Source organism: Pipistrellus hanaki (assembly GCF_964339955.1).
Source record: "Pipistrellus hanaki genome assembly, chromosome: 1".
Classification (NCBI taxonomy): Eukaryota; Metazoa; Chordata; class Mammalia; order Chiroptera; family Vespertilionidae; genus Pipistrellus; species Pipistrellus hanaki.
Genome location: NC_140503.1, coordinates 28,831,102 through 28,846,712, shown reverse-complemented (window position 1 = coordinate 28,846,712; position 15,611 = coordinate 28,831,102). Strand labels below are relative to the sequence as shown.

The 15,611-nt window shown below is 37.6% G+C and overlaps 1 protein-coding gene across 3 annotated transcripts in view; it reads left to right on the top strand.

Moving 5' to 3' along the window:
* The window catches only part of ZBTB1 (zinc finger and BTB domain containing 1), a 29,663-nt gene that overhangs the window by 3,634 nt on the left and 10,418 nt on the right, over positions 1–15,611 (top strand). For 2 of the 3 annotated variants that reach the window (XM_084866614.1, XM_084866615.1), the window contains exon 2: positions 12,495–14,962. In XM_084866614.1, coding sequence (XP_084722740.1) covers positions 12,513–14,654 — 2,142 coding nt within the window. In that variant the 5' untranslated portion in view covers positions 12,495–12,512 and the 3' untranslated portion in view covers positions 14,655–14,962. Of the gene's footprint in view, positions 1–12,494; positions 14,963–15,611 lie in introns of those variants that run through there. The other variant, XM_084866616.1, reaches the window with a different exon arrangement.

Sequence of the window (15,611 nt, the reverse complement as noted above, 5' to 3'; positions counted from 1 at the left end):
CCCTCACATTGTAGGGAATGTCATAATTTATTATAAGTTGGGAAGGAGTGGGTATACTTGCCATGAAGACTATCGCCAAGATATCCTGTGCTGCTGTGGGATGAGGGGTTCCTCTATTCAGAGGTAGCATGCCAAACATGAAGGAAAGGAAATTAGAGGAACGAAGGGGATTAATGACGGTGGTTTCAGATATGGCATGGAAGGAGATGGTACATATTTAAGATAGTTTTTTAACTATATATTGTGGCTTGTATGGTAACTACAAGTGGTCTTAGTGCAAGTATAGACAGAGTCACATGTTACTTAGCCTGATATATTTAAGAAGAATGAGCTGTGACACAGTTGATGATGTTCTGAAAACAAAATAGTGCATACACATTCAATCACAACATTGGTTATTGGAGTATGTTGGAGACATGCATTTTTTTTTACACTACTCTGCTTTGTTTAAAATAATTTCCAAAAACAAAATTGTGAAATTAAAGAATTAAATCACCAACCAAAATTTCTATTCATTGTCAAAGATATATCCTTTTTAGAGAAAACTGAAGAGCTCCATTCCCACTTTAATTCTTTAGTATTACAGAAGGGCTTGCCCTGGTAAGCGGTGGGAGTCAGCAGATGGGAGAGGAGGTGGGGAAGGGGCAGGGCATTCTAATTGCCATATGGGGCACTATGAGAATGGGGTTACTGCACGACTTAGAATGTTTATTCCAAAGGGACATGAGTTCATTGTCATTGCCAGAGTGTTGTCTGGTTTATAAAAACTGAAACTTAGGGCTATGATTCGAAAAAGAGTTTGAGCCGCATCTTATAATTATGAGCATTTGATATCAGCCACTAAACCTGTTCCCTATTTACAAAATGAAGTTAATGAAAATACCCACCTCAGGGTTGTTGTGAGAATCAGTAGTATAATGCATGGGAGTGCTTTGTAAGTTTTGGGCCACTGTAAAAAGGTAGGGCAAAGGTTGTTAGTATGGGAGAATAATACAATAATCAATATATATAAAAGCCAAGCAACCAGAACAACAGAATGACCCGTTGCTATGACACTCATTTTGGCAGCCAACCGGCCAGTCGGAGCCGAAATCAGCCCCCCTAAACTCCCATGTGTTCCCCCCTTCCCCCTGGCCTGGCCCCCATGCACCGGGCTGCTAGTAAATAATAAGTAAACTTTTGCCAAAACTGGTTTCGCTCAGTGGATAGAGCGTCTGCCTGCGGACTGAAAGGTCCCAGGTTCGATTCCGGTCAAGGGCATGTACATTGGTTGCGGGTGTATCCCCGGTGGGGGGTGTGCAGGAGGCAGCTGGTCAATGTTTCTCTCTCATCGATGTTTCTAGCTCTCTATCCCTCTCCTTTCCTCTCTGTGGAAAATTAAAAAAAAAAAATATATATATATATATATATATTATAAAACTGTTTTAAAAATAAGTAAACTTTCACAAATTCACAACTGTAAACCTACTTTGCCTGACCCTTTATATAAAAGTTGCCATGATTGAAACAGTGCAAAAAAAAAAAAAGATAAAATGAAATTTATCAAATATCAAGGCTCAGGGAGGGATACAGTGATGACTAAAACAGTGCCCTGATCTCAAGGAGCTTGCAGCAAAGCAGGGGAGCCACATAATTATAATGTCAGTGTGGTGATGGATATAGTATCTCAGTTTGAATGATTTAAGATTTGTCTCCCTATAGTTGTAGGTACAGGCTGTTTTAGAAGCACAGAAGAGAGGTGTCTGAGAATAAGCTAGACATAGGAAAAGGTCTAAGCATATATGAAAGTATGAAGGCTTTTACTATGTTAGGTGCTGTAAGGATGAGGGGGGATCTTAAATCTCAAATATATTTAAGGATTAAAAATGGAGTTAAGCTTCTTAGAATGAACACACTTTTTATGATACTCTATTGGTTTCATTTCAATGACTTTTTAAAACAGGCATTTTTGTTGATTTTTAGAGAGGAACAGAGAAATGTGGGTGTGAGGGCGGAAAATCTATCAGCTGCCTCCTGCACATTCCCTACTGGGCGGGTGCTCTGACCCGAAATCGAGCTGGTAACCTTTTGCATGGGACTGTGCTCAACCAACTGAGCCACCGCAGCCAGGGCTTACTGACTTTCAAGTAGATAAAAGTGTGAATGTTTTCAGGGATTTGGTTAGAATTAAACATCAGCTAGCCCAGCTGGCGTGGCTCAGTGGTTGAGCCTCGACCTATGAACCAGGAGGTCATGGTTTGATTCCTGGTCAGGGTACACACCCGGATTTCGGATTTCAGGCTTGATTCCCCAGGGCTGCAGGAGGCAGCTAACCAATGATTCTATCTCATCATTGTTTCCATCTCTCCCTCCCTTCCTCTCTGAAATCAATAAAAATATATTGAAAATATCAGCTATAAAATTAGAAACAATACAATTGAAAAAATGTGTGCATCTGCTGAAAAAGAAACGGTAGGCCTTCCCATCATCGGAGAGCTGCCTCACCAGTTACTCATTCAGCAGCCTTTACTGAATACATGTTATGTTGCAGAGAAACAAAAGAGCCAAAATCCTTGCCTTTAAGTTGCTCATAATCTAGAGGGGACACCAACACAGGAAATTTTGGTTGCTGATTCTTATTTACCATTTAATCTGTGATAGGCGCTGTCTTATGATAAGTATAAATGGTAGGAAAGATTTCCATTCTCATTCTCAAATAAAAAGTGAGCCTGGTTGGTGTGGCTCAGTGGCTGAGTATCGACCCATGAACTAAGAGGTCACTGATTCAATTCTTAGTCGGGCCACGTGTCCGGGTTGTGGGTTTGATCCCCAGTGGGGAGCATGCAGAAGGCAGCTGATCAGTGATACTCTGTCATCATTGATGTTTCTGTCTCTCCCTCTCCCTCCCTCTCTCTGAAATCAATTAGGGGGGAAAAAGGGGAAAAAAAGAATCTAGGTACAAGTTGGTTAAATAACCTGCTCAGGGTCACACTAACAAGTGGTAGAACCAGAATTTGAACCCAGACAGCCTGGTTAGTCTGCTTTAACATCCACTTCATGTTGCTGTTCTGATGATTAAAAAATATAGTGTAATAAGTGCAAAATGAGATAATACACAGCAATATGAAAACCTAAAATAGTGGGAGAAGGAGGTGTTACAAAAGACTTTCTGGAGGAGGTGGTAAACTGATTATTAAATGATATATGGGCCAAAACTGGATTGGCTCAGTGGATAGAGCATCTGCCTGCGGACTGAAGGGTCCCAGGTTAGATTCCAGTCAAGGGCATGTACCTTGGTTTCGGGCACATCCCTGGTGAGGGAATGTGCAGAAGGCAGCTAGCTGATCGATGTTTCTCTCATCAGTGTTTTTAGCTCTCTGTCCATCTCTCTTCCTCTCTGTAAAAAACCAATGAAATATATATTTTAAAAAAATGATATATGGGAGAGTCAGACAGAAGAACCAATCAGCAAAATGGAGGTAAAAAAATATATGAAGAAATGGGGGGTGCTGGGGTGACAAGCAGTTCTGTGCTGCTTGAACATGAAATTTGGAGCAGGAAATAGCCAAACAAGACTAGATGGGTGGATGGGGAGGGCATTGTATGCCTAGCTAAGGAGCTTGTACTTGAGCCTGAGGATAGGAACTATTTGAGGTGTTTAAGCAGAAGAATGGTATGGTCTTACTTTCTTCATGAGTTGTCTAAGGGTGAGGGGTCAGTTAGGGAGCCTGTTGTAATAACTCAGGGTGATGATAGAGGCCTGTGGAGTTCAGGTAAGGTAGTGATGGAATAGAGGGGCAGATTAGAGAAATATTTAGTGAGAAAAATGGGCAAGATTTACCTAGTAATTATGAGTGAGCAGTCCCAAATGACTTCCAAGTAGTCTGAACGATTAGTGCATCGTTGCCAGCTAAGATAGAGAATACAGGGGAGGAGCAGTCACAGTCACAGAGTGAGTTACTTGGAATAGAAATGCCACAAAATGAACTCCAAGAATATGAATGCCACGTGCCAAAAGGGACTTTCTGGTCAAGCTGTTTTTTGCCGAGAAGCTTACTGTTCACACAGTGCCCTCTGGTGGTCATAAGATGCCATGTTGCCTCTTTAGGATGAACTGATCAAAATAGAGACTATTTGGATTAAATACTTGTCTTAGTCCACTTTTGAGGGAGAGAGGAATATTCCAGAAGCCACTCTGTTCCCTTTGTTTTCTTTGTGGATTAATTTCCTGTAATGCAGCTGAACTACAGAAACACCTCTCTTATTCACAAGTTTATCAGGAGCCCTTGGCTGAAAGCAAAAAAGTAAGGCAATTTGTTGCTTATCTACAATTAAAAATAGGTGAAACAAAATGCAGGAATTAAAACCTTATCTTATTCATAGAGCACTTCTCTAGGTCCTCATAGAAAATTATTTACGTAGATTCAGTTTCGATGAGTTTTTATCTTTTATGACCCATAACAGATTGAAATGGTGGGCAACAAGAATTCAGCACACCTTTTAGAAGAGACAGTTGTTGGCTTGACAAGGAGACAGAAAAACACTGACCAGCAAACCACAATCTCCAACAGCAGCAGTTTAGGTCACCTTGTAGGTGCAAACAACCCTGGGAAATTTGAATAGCTCTATATTTCAGTAATACAGTTGACGCACAGGAGAAAGCAGGCAGCCGATTATGCTGTACTTGGGCGGCTGCAGTTGGAATAGTAGGAAGAGCCCTACACTGGGATTAAGAAGGCCAAGGTCATATCCTGCCAGTCACTGAAACTAGATGTGACTTTGAACCTCTTAGGACCTCGGTTTGTTTTCTTTTTTCTTTTTCTTTTTTTTTCTTATTGATTTCAGAGAGGAAGGGAGGGGGGAGAGAGGGGAGAGAGAAATCAATGATGAGAGAGAATCATTGGTTGCCTCCTGCATGCCCCCTATTGGGGATCAAGCCCACAACCCAAGCATGTGCCCTTGGCTGGAATCAAACCCAGGGCTTTTCAGTCCAAAGGCCAATGTTCTATCCACTGAGTCAAACTAGCTAGGGTTCAGTTTGTTTTCTCATCTATAAAGCAGCAGGCTGAATTTTTTATCTCTTTGTAAAATTCTATGAACTGTGTTTACAATGATGACAATAATATTTAAGAAAAATTGTATTATACTTGGATTGAAAAAACATCAAAATTTTGTCATCTCTAATTTATGTAAGTCCTATGAGGAGTATGATTATCTGTATTTTATAGATGAGAAAAGTAGGCTTGGAAGGAAAAACATTTAGTGGTAGAACTGGTATTCAAATCTATTGGCGTCTGCTTCCTGGGCTCTTAGTTAATACTTTCATTTAACAAGCATGCATTCATTGCCAGCCATGTGGGAAGAGTGTGCTAGGCACAGAGAACACAAAGGCCAACAAGCCTCACTCTTGTCCTTGAGAGTTCAGTTAGGCACTGTTGTACAGTACTTACGTTATTATTAATTATATAAATGATACATTAGCACTATTACAGCCAACATACAGCTAGCTACATTAGAGTTTTTAAAGATTTTAGGGTATGAGCCCTGGCCAGTGTGGCTCAGTTGGTTAAACATCCATCACAACACAGGTTTGATTATTAGTCAAGGCACGTGTTGGGGTTTCAGGCTTGATCTCCAGTGGGAAACTTGCAGAAGGCAGCCCATTGATGTTTTTCCTTCTCTCTCTGTCCCTTTCCCTTTGTCTCTAAAATCAGTAAAAATATTTTTAAAAAAATTTTTTTTTAATTTTAGGGTGTGAGCATAAAACTCAGCCACCATTTACAGCATTGTTTCTATGGCAATGTTTCAGGCTCCAAATAACTAGCTTAAAAATAAAGTTTTAGAACATAATTATAATTTGAGGATTTCCTGTACTAAGTATTGAGTGTACAGTCTAATAATCAGCCAGAATGTGCCCTAAAAAGTGAATAAAATTTTCTAAACTTGATCGTGTCTATCATTTAAATGTCTTGAAGTGTGAAACCTTTTATCTTGGGGATCCTGTAGAACTGGTTCTTCCTAGAAATCTCTAGGGAAAAACCTAAAAATTTGATTAAGTTTAAAAATTGGACTGTATGCCCTGGAAAATGGTATTCTATGAAAGAATTTTATTGAGATGACATTTTAAAAATATATATATGACTTTTTTATTGATTTGAGAGAGAAGGGAGAGAGAGATAATGAGTGAAACATTGGTTGCCTCTTGTAAGCACCCCAACCGGGACTGAACTCGAAACCTGGCCATGAGCCCTGATGGGGAATTGAACTGGCGAACTTTTGGTTCATTGGACGACACTCAACCAACTGAGCCACAGTGGCCAGGGCTGAAGTTATTTTTATAGGTGGCGAATTGTCAAGGCCATAATCTCAGGCTGAAGAGTCATACTGCTTGTGTTCTAATCTTACCAAGTCCTCTGTAGCCTTCGGAAGGTTATATAATATTGTGTGCCTCTGTTTTATCTGAAAAATGGGTCTTCAAACATTACCTACTTTGTGGGTTTGTTAGGATTAAATGACAAAATTATTAACATATTTACATGTATACATACGTGTCTGTAATACATATGATAATGCACACAGACATTTGCTTAGTCTAGAGCCTGACCCATTGATGGTAATGCAATAAAACAAATATGCCTTCCCTCAATTACATTTCAAACTTTTATGCTGCTGTGTACCTTTTTTCAGTTATTCACAGTTACCTATACAGATTACCGAAATGCCTTTCTTTTCCTTTGCTTTTTCTTTTTTTTCTATGCCTTCGTTAAGGCTTCATTTAAATCCGACATCCTTCCTAAAATCTGTTAGAGTACAATTTGTGCTCTTTTCTTCCTAAACTCTTCCTGAACTTTATTCAATATAGTTTAGTACTTAATTTTCTCAGATTGTTTCTTGGTTTAAAATTTAATCCCTTATCTGTAATTAGCTCTGTTGTATACCATCCTTCTTTACCCTCTACCTCAATGCTCTGTGCAATATTAGGAATATTGTAAGTGTTCAATACATTCTGATACTCTGATTTATAAACATGAGAGAATCCTTTCATTTCATTTCATTTCATTTCATTTCATTTCATTTCAGGCTTCTTAAAAAGCTAGGCTGTAGCTCTCATATTAAATCCATGTACATACATTCAATAAGACATAGAAATAGGTACAAGGAAATATCTATATTAATCAAAGGGTAATATGCTAATTAGACCTGGAGACCTCCTGGCGTCCTTCCAGACAAAGCCATAGTTGGGGATAAAGGGGCAGGTAGAGGCAGTTAGGAGCAATCAGACCAGGAGGGGAGGGCAGTGGGAGGCAAGCAGACCAATGGGGGTGGGCAGTTGGGGGGAGATCAGGCTAGCAGAGGGGCAGTTGGGGGCGAGCAGGCCAGCAGGCAGAGTGGTTAGAGGCGATCAGGCAGGCAGGGTCAATTCCAAAATTCCTTTAAAGTTACTTTACTCACTTTACATGCTAATTTATAGTCCCTTAAATTATCATTTGACCACTGCTAGGGCAAAGGATCATCCAGTAAAACTTTTTCCAATTTAAGAGTTTTAGCTATGAAGGAAAAGTATTTCTGAAACCTTATTTTGTCAGTGAGAAATTTACTGAAATAGCTTGCACGCTTCAAAACTTCATATGTCAAATTTTATGAAGGTGTTAACATCATAGATATTTTTACATTTAAAAAAGTCGAATTTCGTGCCAAAAAAAGAGCGTTTGCGGGGAGTTTTAATTCATTATTTTGAAGAAAAGTGCTGCTGAAAGTTACTGTATACTTCGGGAAGCTTATGGTGAGCATGTTTCATCTCAAGATACCTGTGAACGCTGGTTTAAGTGCTTTAAAAGTGATGATTTCACTGTGAAAGACAAAGAATGTCCAGGTCAACCAAAAAAGAAGTTCAACAATTACAAGCATTATTGGATAAAGAAGTGTGTCAAACTCAAAAACAACTTACAGAAAGATTAGACATTGCTCAGTAAACATTTTCCATTCGTTTACAAGCAATGGGAAAGATTTTAAAGGAAGGAAAATGGGTGCCACATCAACAGCGAAAGACAAATGGAAAACCTTAAAGTCATCAGTAAAATGTTGTTTCATCGGCACAAAAGAAAGTCTTTTTTGCATCGAATTGTGACTGGTGATGAAAAGTGGATTTATTTTGAGAATCCTAACACACAAAGTCATGGGTTGGTCCAGGTCAACCATTTACATCGACTGCAAGGCCAAATTGCTTTGGAAAGAAGACAATGCTTTGCTTTTGGTGGGATCAGAAAGGTGTGGTGTATTATGAGCTTCTAAAACCAGATAAAACCATTAATACTGATCATTACCGAAAACATATAATCAATTTGAACTACACTGATCATAAAATGACCAGAATGAGCCAGAAGACATGGCAAAGTAATTTTGCTTCATGATGCGCACCGTCACACACTTCAAAACCAGTCAAAGACACGTTAAAAGATCTTGCCTAGGAAGTATTAACCTACCTGCCGTATTCACCAGACCTTGCTCCTTCAGATTACCACTTGTTTTGATCGATGGCATACACTCTTTCTTTTGTTTTTTTTAAAGGAGATCTTCAGGGAAATTATTTTTATTTTTTTAAAACATATTTTATTGATTTTTACAGAGAGGAAGGGAGAGAGAGAGAGAGCTAGAAACATAGATGAGAGAGAAACGTCCACCAGCTGCCTCTTGCACACCCCCTACTGGGGATGTGCCCGCAACCAAGGTACATGCCCTTGACCGGAATCGAACCCGGGACCTTTCAGTCCGCAGACCGACGCTCTACCACTGAGCCAAACTGGTTTTGGCAGCACACACACTTTCTGAGCAGCACTTCAAAACGTACAAAGAAGTGGAAAATTGGGTCTCTGAATGGTTTGCCTCAAAATAAGAAATGGCCAAAATCAGTTTGGCTCAGTGATAGAGCGTCAGTCTGCGGACTGAAAGGTCCCAGGTTCGATTCCGGTCAAGGGCATGTACATTGGTTGCGGGCACATCCCCAATAGGGGGTGTGCAGGAGGCAGCTGGTCGATGTTTCTCTCTCATTGAAGTTTCTAGCTCTCTATCTCTCTCCCTTCCTCCTCTCTGTAAAATACCAATAAAATATATTTTTTTAAAAACAAGAAACGTTCTATTGGGACGGTATTCACAGATTACCTGAAAGATGGGGGAAATGTGTAGCTAACGATGGATATTACTTTGAATAAAGCACTTTTGATGTTTCTCTTGAAATTACATGTTTTCATGGATTACAAAATCCGCATTATTAACCGGTACAGCTGGTATACAGTATAATTTAGGAAATATGTCTACTGGATAAGACTAGATGCAAATATATGGATAAAATTATATTACAGCCCAGCTGGTGTGGTTCAGTGGTTGAGGGCTGACCCAAGAGGTCACCAGTTTAATTCCCAGACAGGGCACATATCCTGGCTCAATTCCATATATGGGATGTGCAGGAAGCAGCCAATTGATATGTTTCTGTCTCATTGATGTTTCTATCTATCGCTTTTCCTTCCACTCTCTCTAAAAGTAACATATTTTTAAAAAAATCATATTACAGATACAGTTCAGATGGAGTAGTCATAAGTGCAAGAGCACCTGGGCAATAAGCTCTGTGTTAAGGACTCATGCTTCGTCCTTGTGTTCTTCGTTTCATTTTAAACAACTCATCACTAGAAAAAATTTAGAGATAATATCTATCCCTCTCCTCTTTCTCTTTGATTTATTATTCATTAAAGGTCTTTCTGGATCCTACATAAAATAGGCTTGGGATGGAGAGAGGTCAAACTTTTCTCAGTTTCTTCTACAGTTTTCATTCATAAATATAGTTTTTAAAGTGAATTTTAGAGTGTGGGTTTATCTTGGTTTACTAACAACTTTATTATCAGACATTTGAAATTATAAAGAACATTAGTTGCTTTTTGTATTTAGGTACGTACTGCATATGATTCCTCACAGTTTGGGCACAGATATCTGACTCAGAAAAGATTGGAATATTGTACCTACTTGAGATACTTGATCTAGTTTTTAGAAAAGGTGCAGTGGTTGCAATTTCAAGAAGGCAGTAGTTCTCATGAGCCATCTTCATTTCACCAATGCATGTCAACAGTACTATTTCATACGCATTCCTACCCGTGCAAGTCTATCTGAAGGCAGGAAAAGGAAGACTGGATGAGTCTTTAAGTAGTAGGGAAAAGGGAAGGACCCACGAGTGATCTGTGATGAACAGATAAAAAAAAAATGAAGTAAACTCGGATACTGTCTTAATTACTACAAGGTTTGAAGGGCTTGGGGACTGAAGAGTGAGCATGTTATTTCTGTAGTTATTGTTAAATGTTCTTTTTATGTTCAAATTGCCTAGGAACTTTTTTTTTTTTTAGTAGAAAACATATTCTGAAGTTTTATGTATACAGATTAAAAATTGAAACTAAAATTGGATTTTATTTTAGCTTTATAATATAATAGTAGGACTTCCGGTGCTTTTAATATTTTCCTTTCCTTTTTTTTTTTTTTTTTTTTTAATCAAAGTCAACTCCCTACATTAAAAATACTTAGTTTTGCCTGAGTGTCAAGCTAGATGGGAGGTTGATGTTCAATCAAGGCACATGCCTGGGTTGCGGTCTCAGTCAAGGCACATGCCTGGGTTGCGGTCTCAGTCCCCTGGTGGTGAATGTGCAGGGGGAGGCCTATTTCGATAATTCTCTTTCATTGATGTTTCTGTCTCTCCCTCTCTCTTCCTCTCAGAAATCAATAAAAATGTATTTTTAAAAAATTCTTATAGTGTCATCCAGCCATCCTGGCTCAGTGCTTGAGCGTCGACTTATAAACCAGGGGTTCTTTCTATTCCCTGTCAGGGCACATGCCTGGTTGCAGGCTTGATCTCCAATAGGAATGTGCGGGAGCCAGCTGATCAATGATTCTTTCATCACTGATGTTTCTATCTCTCTCCCTTTCCCTTTCTCTCTCTGAAATCAGTAAAAACATTTTAAAAGGGGAAATTATTATTTTAAAAAATACAGTATCTACCATAAGTTGTTAAGTGAAAAAAGCTAGTTGCAGAAAGTAATGTATATAGTATGATCACAATTAGGTTCAAAAAACAAATATACAACAAAAGCAAAACTATGTGTGGCACATGGTAGATACTTATATCTGTTGATTCTGTATGTACCCTTAGAAACTGAAGATACAATCCAGAGTGTTTGGAGAGGATATCTCTGGGAAAAGGTGTGCAGTTTAAAATGCGTTTTTATTCAGTATACTTTTATGTTTGAATTATTTGCAGTGAGCATGCGTTACTTTTGTATACATTTTTAAACAGTCAAAAAATTTCCAATCTATGGATAGACACTTCTCAAATAGGTCCACTTTGTCTTATACCCTACAGTGCATATCAAGCAATAAAAGACACTATTTTATTTTACTTTTTACTCCTCATCTGAAGATATTTTTTCCATTGATTGTTTTGTTTTTTAGAGAAAGAGTGGAAGGGAGGGAGGAGGGGCACAGAGAGGGGGGGGGGGCGGAGAGAGAGAAAAAAAGAAAGTGAGGTGAGAGAGGCACATTGATGAGTTGAATCAACCCAGGCTGCAATCAAGCCTGCAACAGAGGTGTACAGTCAGGCCTTTGATCAGGAATCGAACCCACGACCCTTTCTTCTGTGAGCCAACGCTCTTACCACAAAAAACCAGCCAGGGCAAAAAGACAGCTATTCTGACTCTACAGAATTATTGATTCTCCAGTGATCAAGAAAAAAGCAGTGATCAAACCTATTTGCTCGGTGTCATTTCCATGTAACTTAATAAGTTTTTTTAAATAGAATTTTTCTAAGGAAATTTTCAAACATACAAAAATTGAATTATACCTGTCTCCCAACTTTAGTAGTTATCAGTATATGACCAATCTCGTATCATCTCTAGCCCCACAGCCAACCCACTGTATTTATTTTCAAGCATATTTTAGATATATAATTTCATCTATAAAGTATCAGTAAGTATATCTAAAAGATAGAACTCATTTTTAACAAAACTAAAATGTCTTTATCACTTTTAAAAATGAGCAATAATTCCTTTATATCCACCATCTAATAAGTTTTTAATATTTTGCGGTTTAGTTACTAATTTTCAACTTAAGTTGCTATGTTATTTACTTTCATTGTTATATCCTTTAAGTACTTTTAAACTCATGTCTTTTTTCCTTTCAAATTTAATATACATTTTCCCTTGTGGAGTTGTAATGAAACCAAAATGGTGGTTTTTTTCTTGACTTTTCTTGTTATTTCTTAAAATCAAAATGAGAAGCTTGATTAAATGACTATTTTTCATTTTCAAATTTAAAACATGACAGATATATATTATTGAATTTTGCTACATTAGAATGGAAGACTTGATTCATACCTTGACTGTAATAGCAAAGTGACACAAGTCACAAATCATGATCAGTTTTATTCTTTTGTTTAAGTGCTTTTGTGATATCTTGTCTGACTGTAATATTTTTGTTTTACATAGGTCGCTAATTAATAGAAGATGGCAAAGCCCAGCCACAGCAGTTACGTCCTTCAGCAGCTAAACAACCAAAGAGAATGGGGTTTTCTCTGTGACTGTTGTATTGCAATTGATGACATTTACTTTCAAGCACACAAAGCCGTTCTAGCTGCTTGTAGCTCCTATTTTCGGATGTTTTTCATGAACCATCAGCATAGCACTGCACAGCTGAATCTCAGCAACATGAAAATTAGTGCTGAGTGTTTTGATCTCATTTTGCAATTTATGTATTTAGGGAAAATAATGACAGCTCCCTCCAGTTTTGAGCAGTTTAAAGTGGCCATGAATTACCTACAGCTGTACAATGTTCCTGACTGCTTAGAAGACATACAGGATGCAGACTGTTCTAGTTCAAAATGTTCATCATCTGCTTCCAGCAAACAGAACAGCAAAATGATATTTGGGGTGAGAATGTATGAAGATACTGTGGCTAGAAATGGCAATGAAGCCAGTAGGTGGTGTGCAGAGCCAAGTTCAACAGTGAATACACCACATAACAGAGAGCCTGATGAAGAGTCTTTACAATTAGGCAATTTTCCTGAACCACTATTTGATGTATGTAAAAAAAGTTCTGTGTCCAAATTATCTACTCCAAAAGAACGTGTGTCACGGCGCTTCGGACGAAGTTTTACCTGTGATAGTTGTGGATTTGGCTTTAGCTGTGAAAAATTATTAGATGAGCATGTGCTAACCTGTACTAACAGACATTCATATCAAAACACGAGATCCTATCACAGAATTGTAGATGTTAGAGATGGAAAAGAGAGCAATATCAAAGCTGAATTTGGTGAGAAGGATTCTTCTAAGACATATTGTGCACAGACAGACAAATACAGAGGAGACACAAGCCAGCCTGCTGATGATTCGACTTCAACCACTGGAAGCAGAAAGAGTAGCACAGTGGACTCTGAATTAGCCAGTGAAGAAAAAAGCAGAGCTGCCGAGAGAAAAAGAATTGTTATCAAGATGGAGCCAGAAGATATTCCTACAGATGGACTGAAAGATTTTAACATTATTAAAGTTACTGATAAAGATTGTAATGAATCCACTGACAACGATGAATTAGAAGATGAACCTGAAGAGCCGTTTTACAGATACTATGTTGAAGAAGATGTCAGTATTAAAAAAAGTGGTAGGAAAACTCTAAAACCTCGAATGTCAATGAATGCTGATGAAAGAGGTGGTTTAGAAAATACGCGACCCCCTAACAACAGCAGTCCATTACAAGAAGATACTGAGAATGCATCCTGTGAACTGTGCGGACTCACAATAACTGAGGAGGACCTGTCATCTCATTATTTGGCCAAGCACATTGAAAATATCTGTGCATGTGGTAAATGTGGACAAATTCTTGTGAAGGGTAGACAACTTCAGGAACATGCTCAAAGATGTGGAGAACCCCAAGATCTGACAATGAATGGGTTAGGAAATACTGAGGAGAAAATGGACATGGAAGAGAATCCTGATGAGCAGTCTGAAATAAGAGATATGTTTGTTGAAATGTTGGATGATTTTAGGGACAGTCATTTCCAGTTAAACAGTATCCAAAAAAAGCAGTTATTTAAACATTCTGCCTGTCCTTTTCGGTGCCCTAATTGTGGCCAGCGTTTTGAGACTGAAAATCTAGTGGTTGAACACATGTCTAGCTGCCTAGACCAAGATATGTTTAAGAGTGCCATCATGGAAGAAAATGAAAGAGATCACAGACGAAAGCATTTTTGTAATCTGTGTGGAAAAGGATTTTATCAGCGGTGTCACCTCAGAGAACACTATACTGTTCATACTAAGGAGAAACAGTTTGTGTGTCAGACATGTGGGAAGCAGTTTTTAAGAGAACGTCAGTTGCGACTGCACAATGATATGCACAAAGGCATGGCCAGGTATGTCTGTTCCATTTGTGATCAAGGAAACTTCAGAAAGCATGACCATGTACGGCATATGATTTCTCATTTATCTGCTGGTGAGACTATATGCCAGGTCTGCTTTCAGATATTCCCAAATAATGAACAGTTGGAACAGCACATGGATGTTCATCTGTATACATGTGGAATATGTGGAGCAAAATTCAATTTGAGGAAAGATATGAGATCACATTATAATGCCAAGCATTTAAAAAGAACATAAATCATTTTCTGTGTTCTAATGTTTAGTTCATAGCAGAAAAAAACACCAAAGCAAAGGATGTGAGCTATTTAGAAATTGATTTCTTAAGATTAATTGTTGGAAAAAAATTTCAGGCCCTTTTACCTTAAATACTTTTGTTTAGGATCTTAAGTATCTACATTTTAGGTGTTCTTACATGTTTTTGTTTTTTCTTAATAGAATTCTTTGTTTTTAGTTTGTTTTAGCTATGATTAAAAATTTCTTTTAAATGTAGACTACAAGTGGTTGTTACCTTTAATGATTATTAAACTTTAGTTTTTTATTAATAAGGTGATGACTTCACTATTTCTATGTGGGGTTTTTTTTTTTTGTTTTTTTTTAAGATTATCCTGTGAAATTTTAAACCCAACATCATTGGCCATTCCTATTTAAATTTTAAAAAGTAATTAGTTATTTGAAGCTATCCTATTCACTTTTAGCTTTTTTTAGCTTTTCTTTTTGGTAAGTTAAACAGTGATTTAGCCATTGTTTATTCCCCTTCTTATCAATAAAATTCATATTCTTATTACGCAGGTTAGGTGCACTGAATCTAAACCTGAAGGTTGACATGGGCTCAGACTTGGCCCCAAAAGATTGATAGACCTAAGAAAATTCCTATAAATGAATATTTTCCTATAATTGATAAAATATTATCATTTAATAATCACATTTAAAACTTATATTAAGTGTAAAACCCAATGACTTTACTCCATTTGAGAAATTTGTGAGGATAAGTCATTTTGTTTTGTGATATTAAATTTAACTATGATAGTTAATTAAAAAGAAATATCTTGTATTCATTTAAAATAATTTAAAATATTCTGATTTCTAAAGTGTGTTAGTTTATCAGTTATTTTTGTTTATATAAATAGATTTTAATAGTTCTTTAGGAATATGACATCTAAAGAAAAATGATTTTTCACCTTTAAAAGTACATAC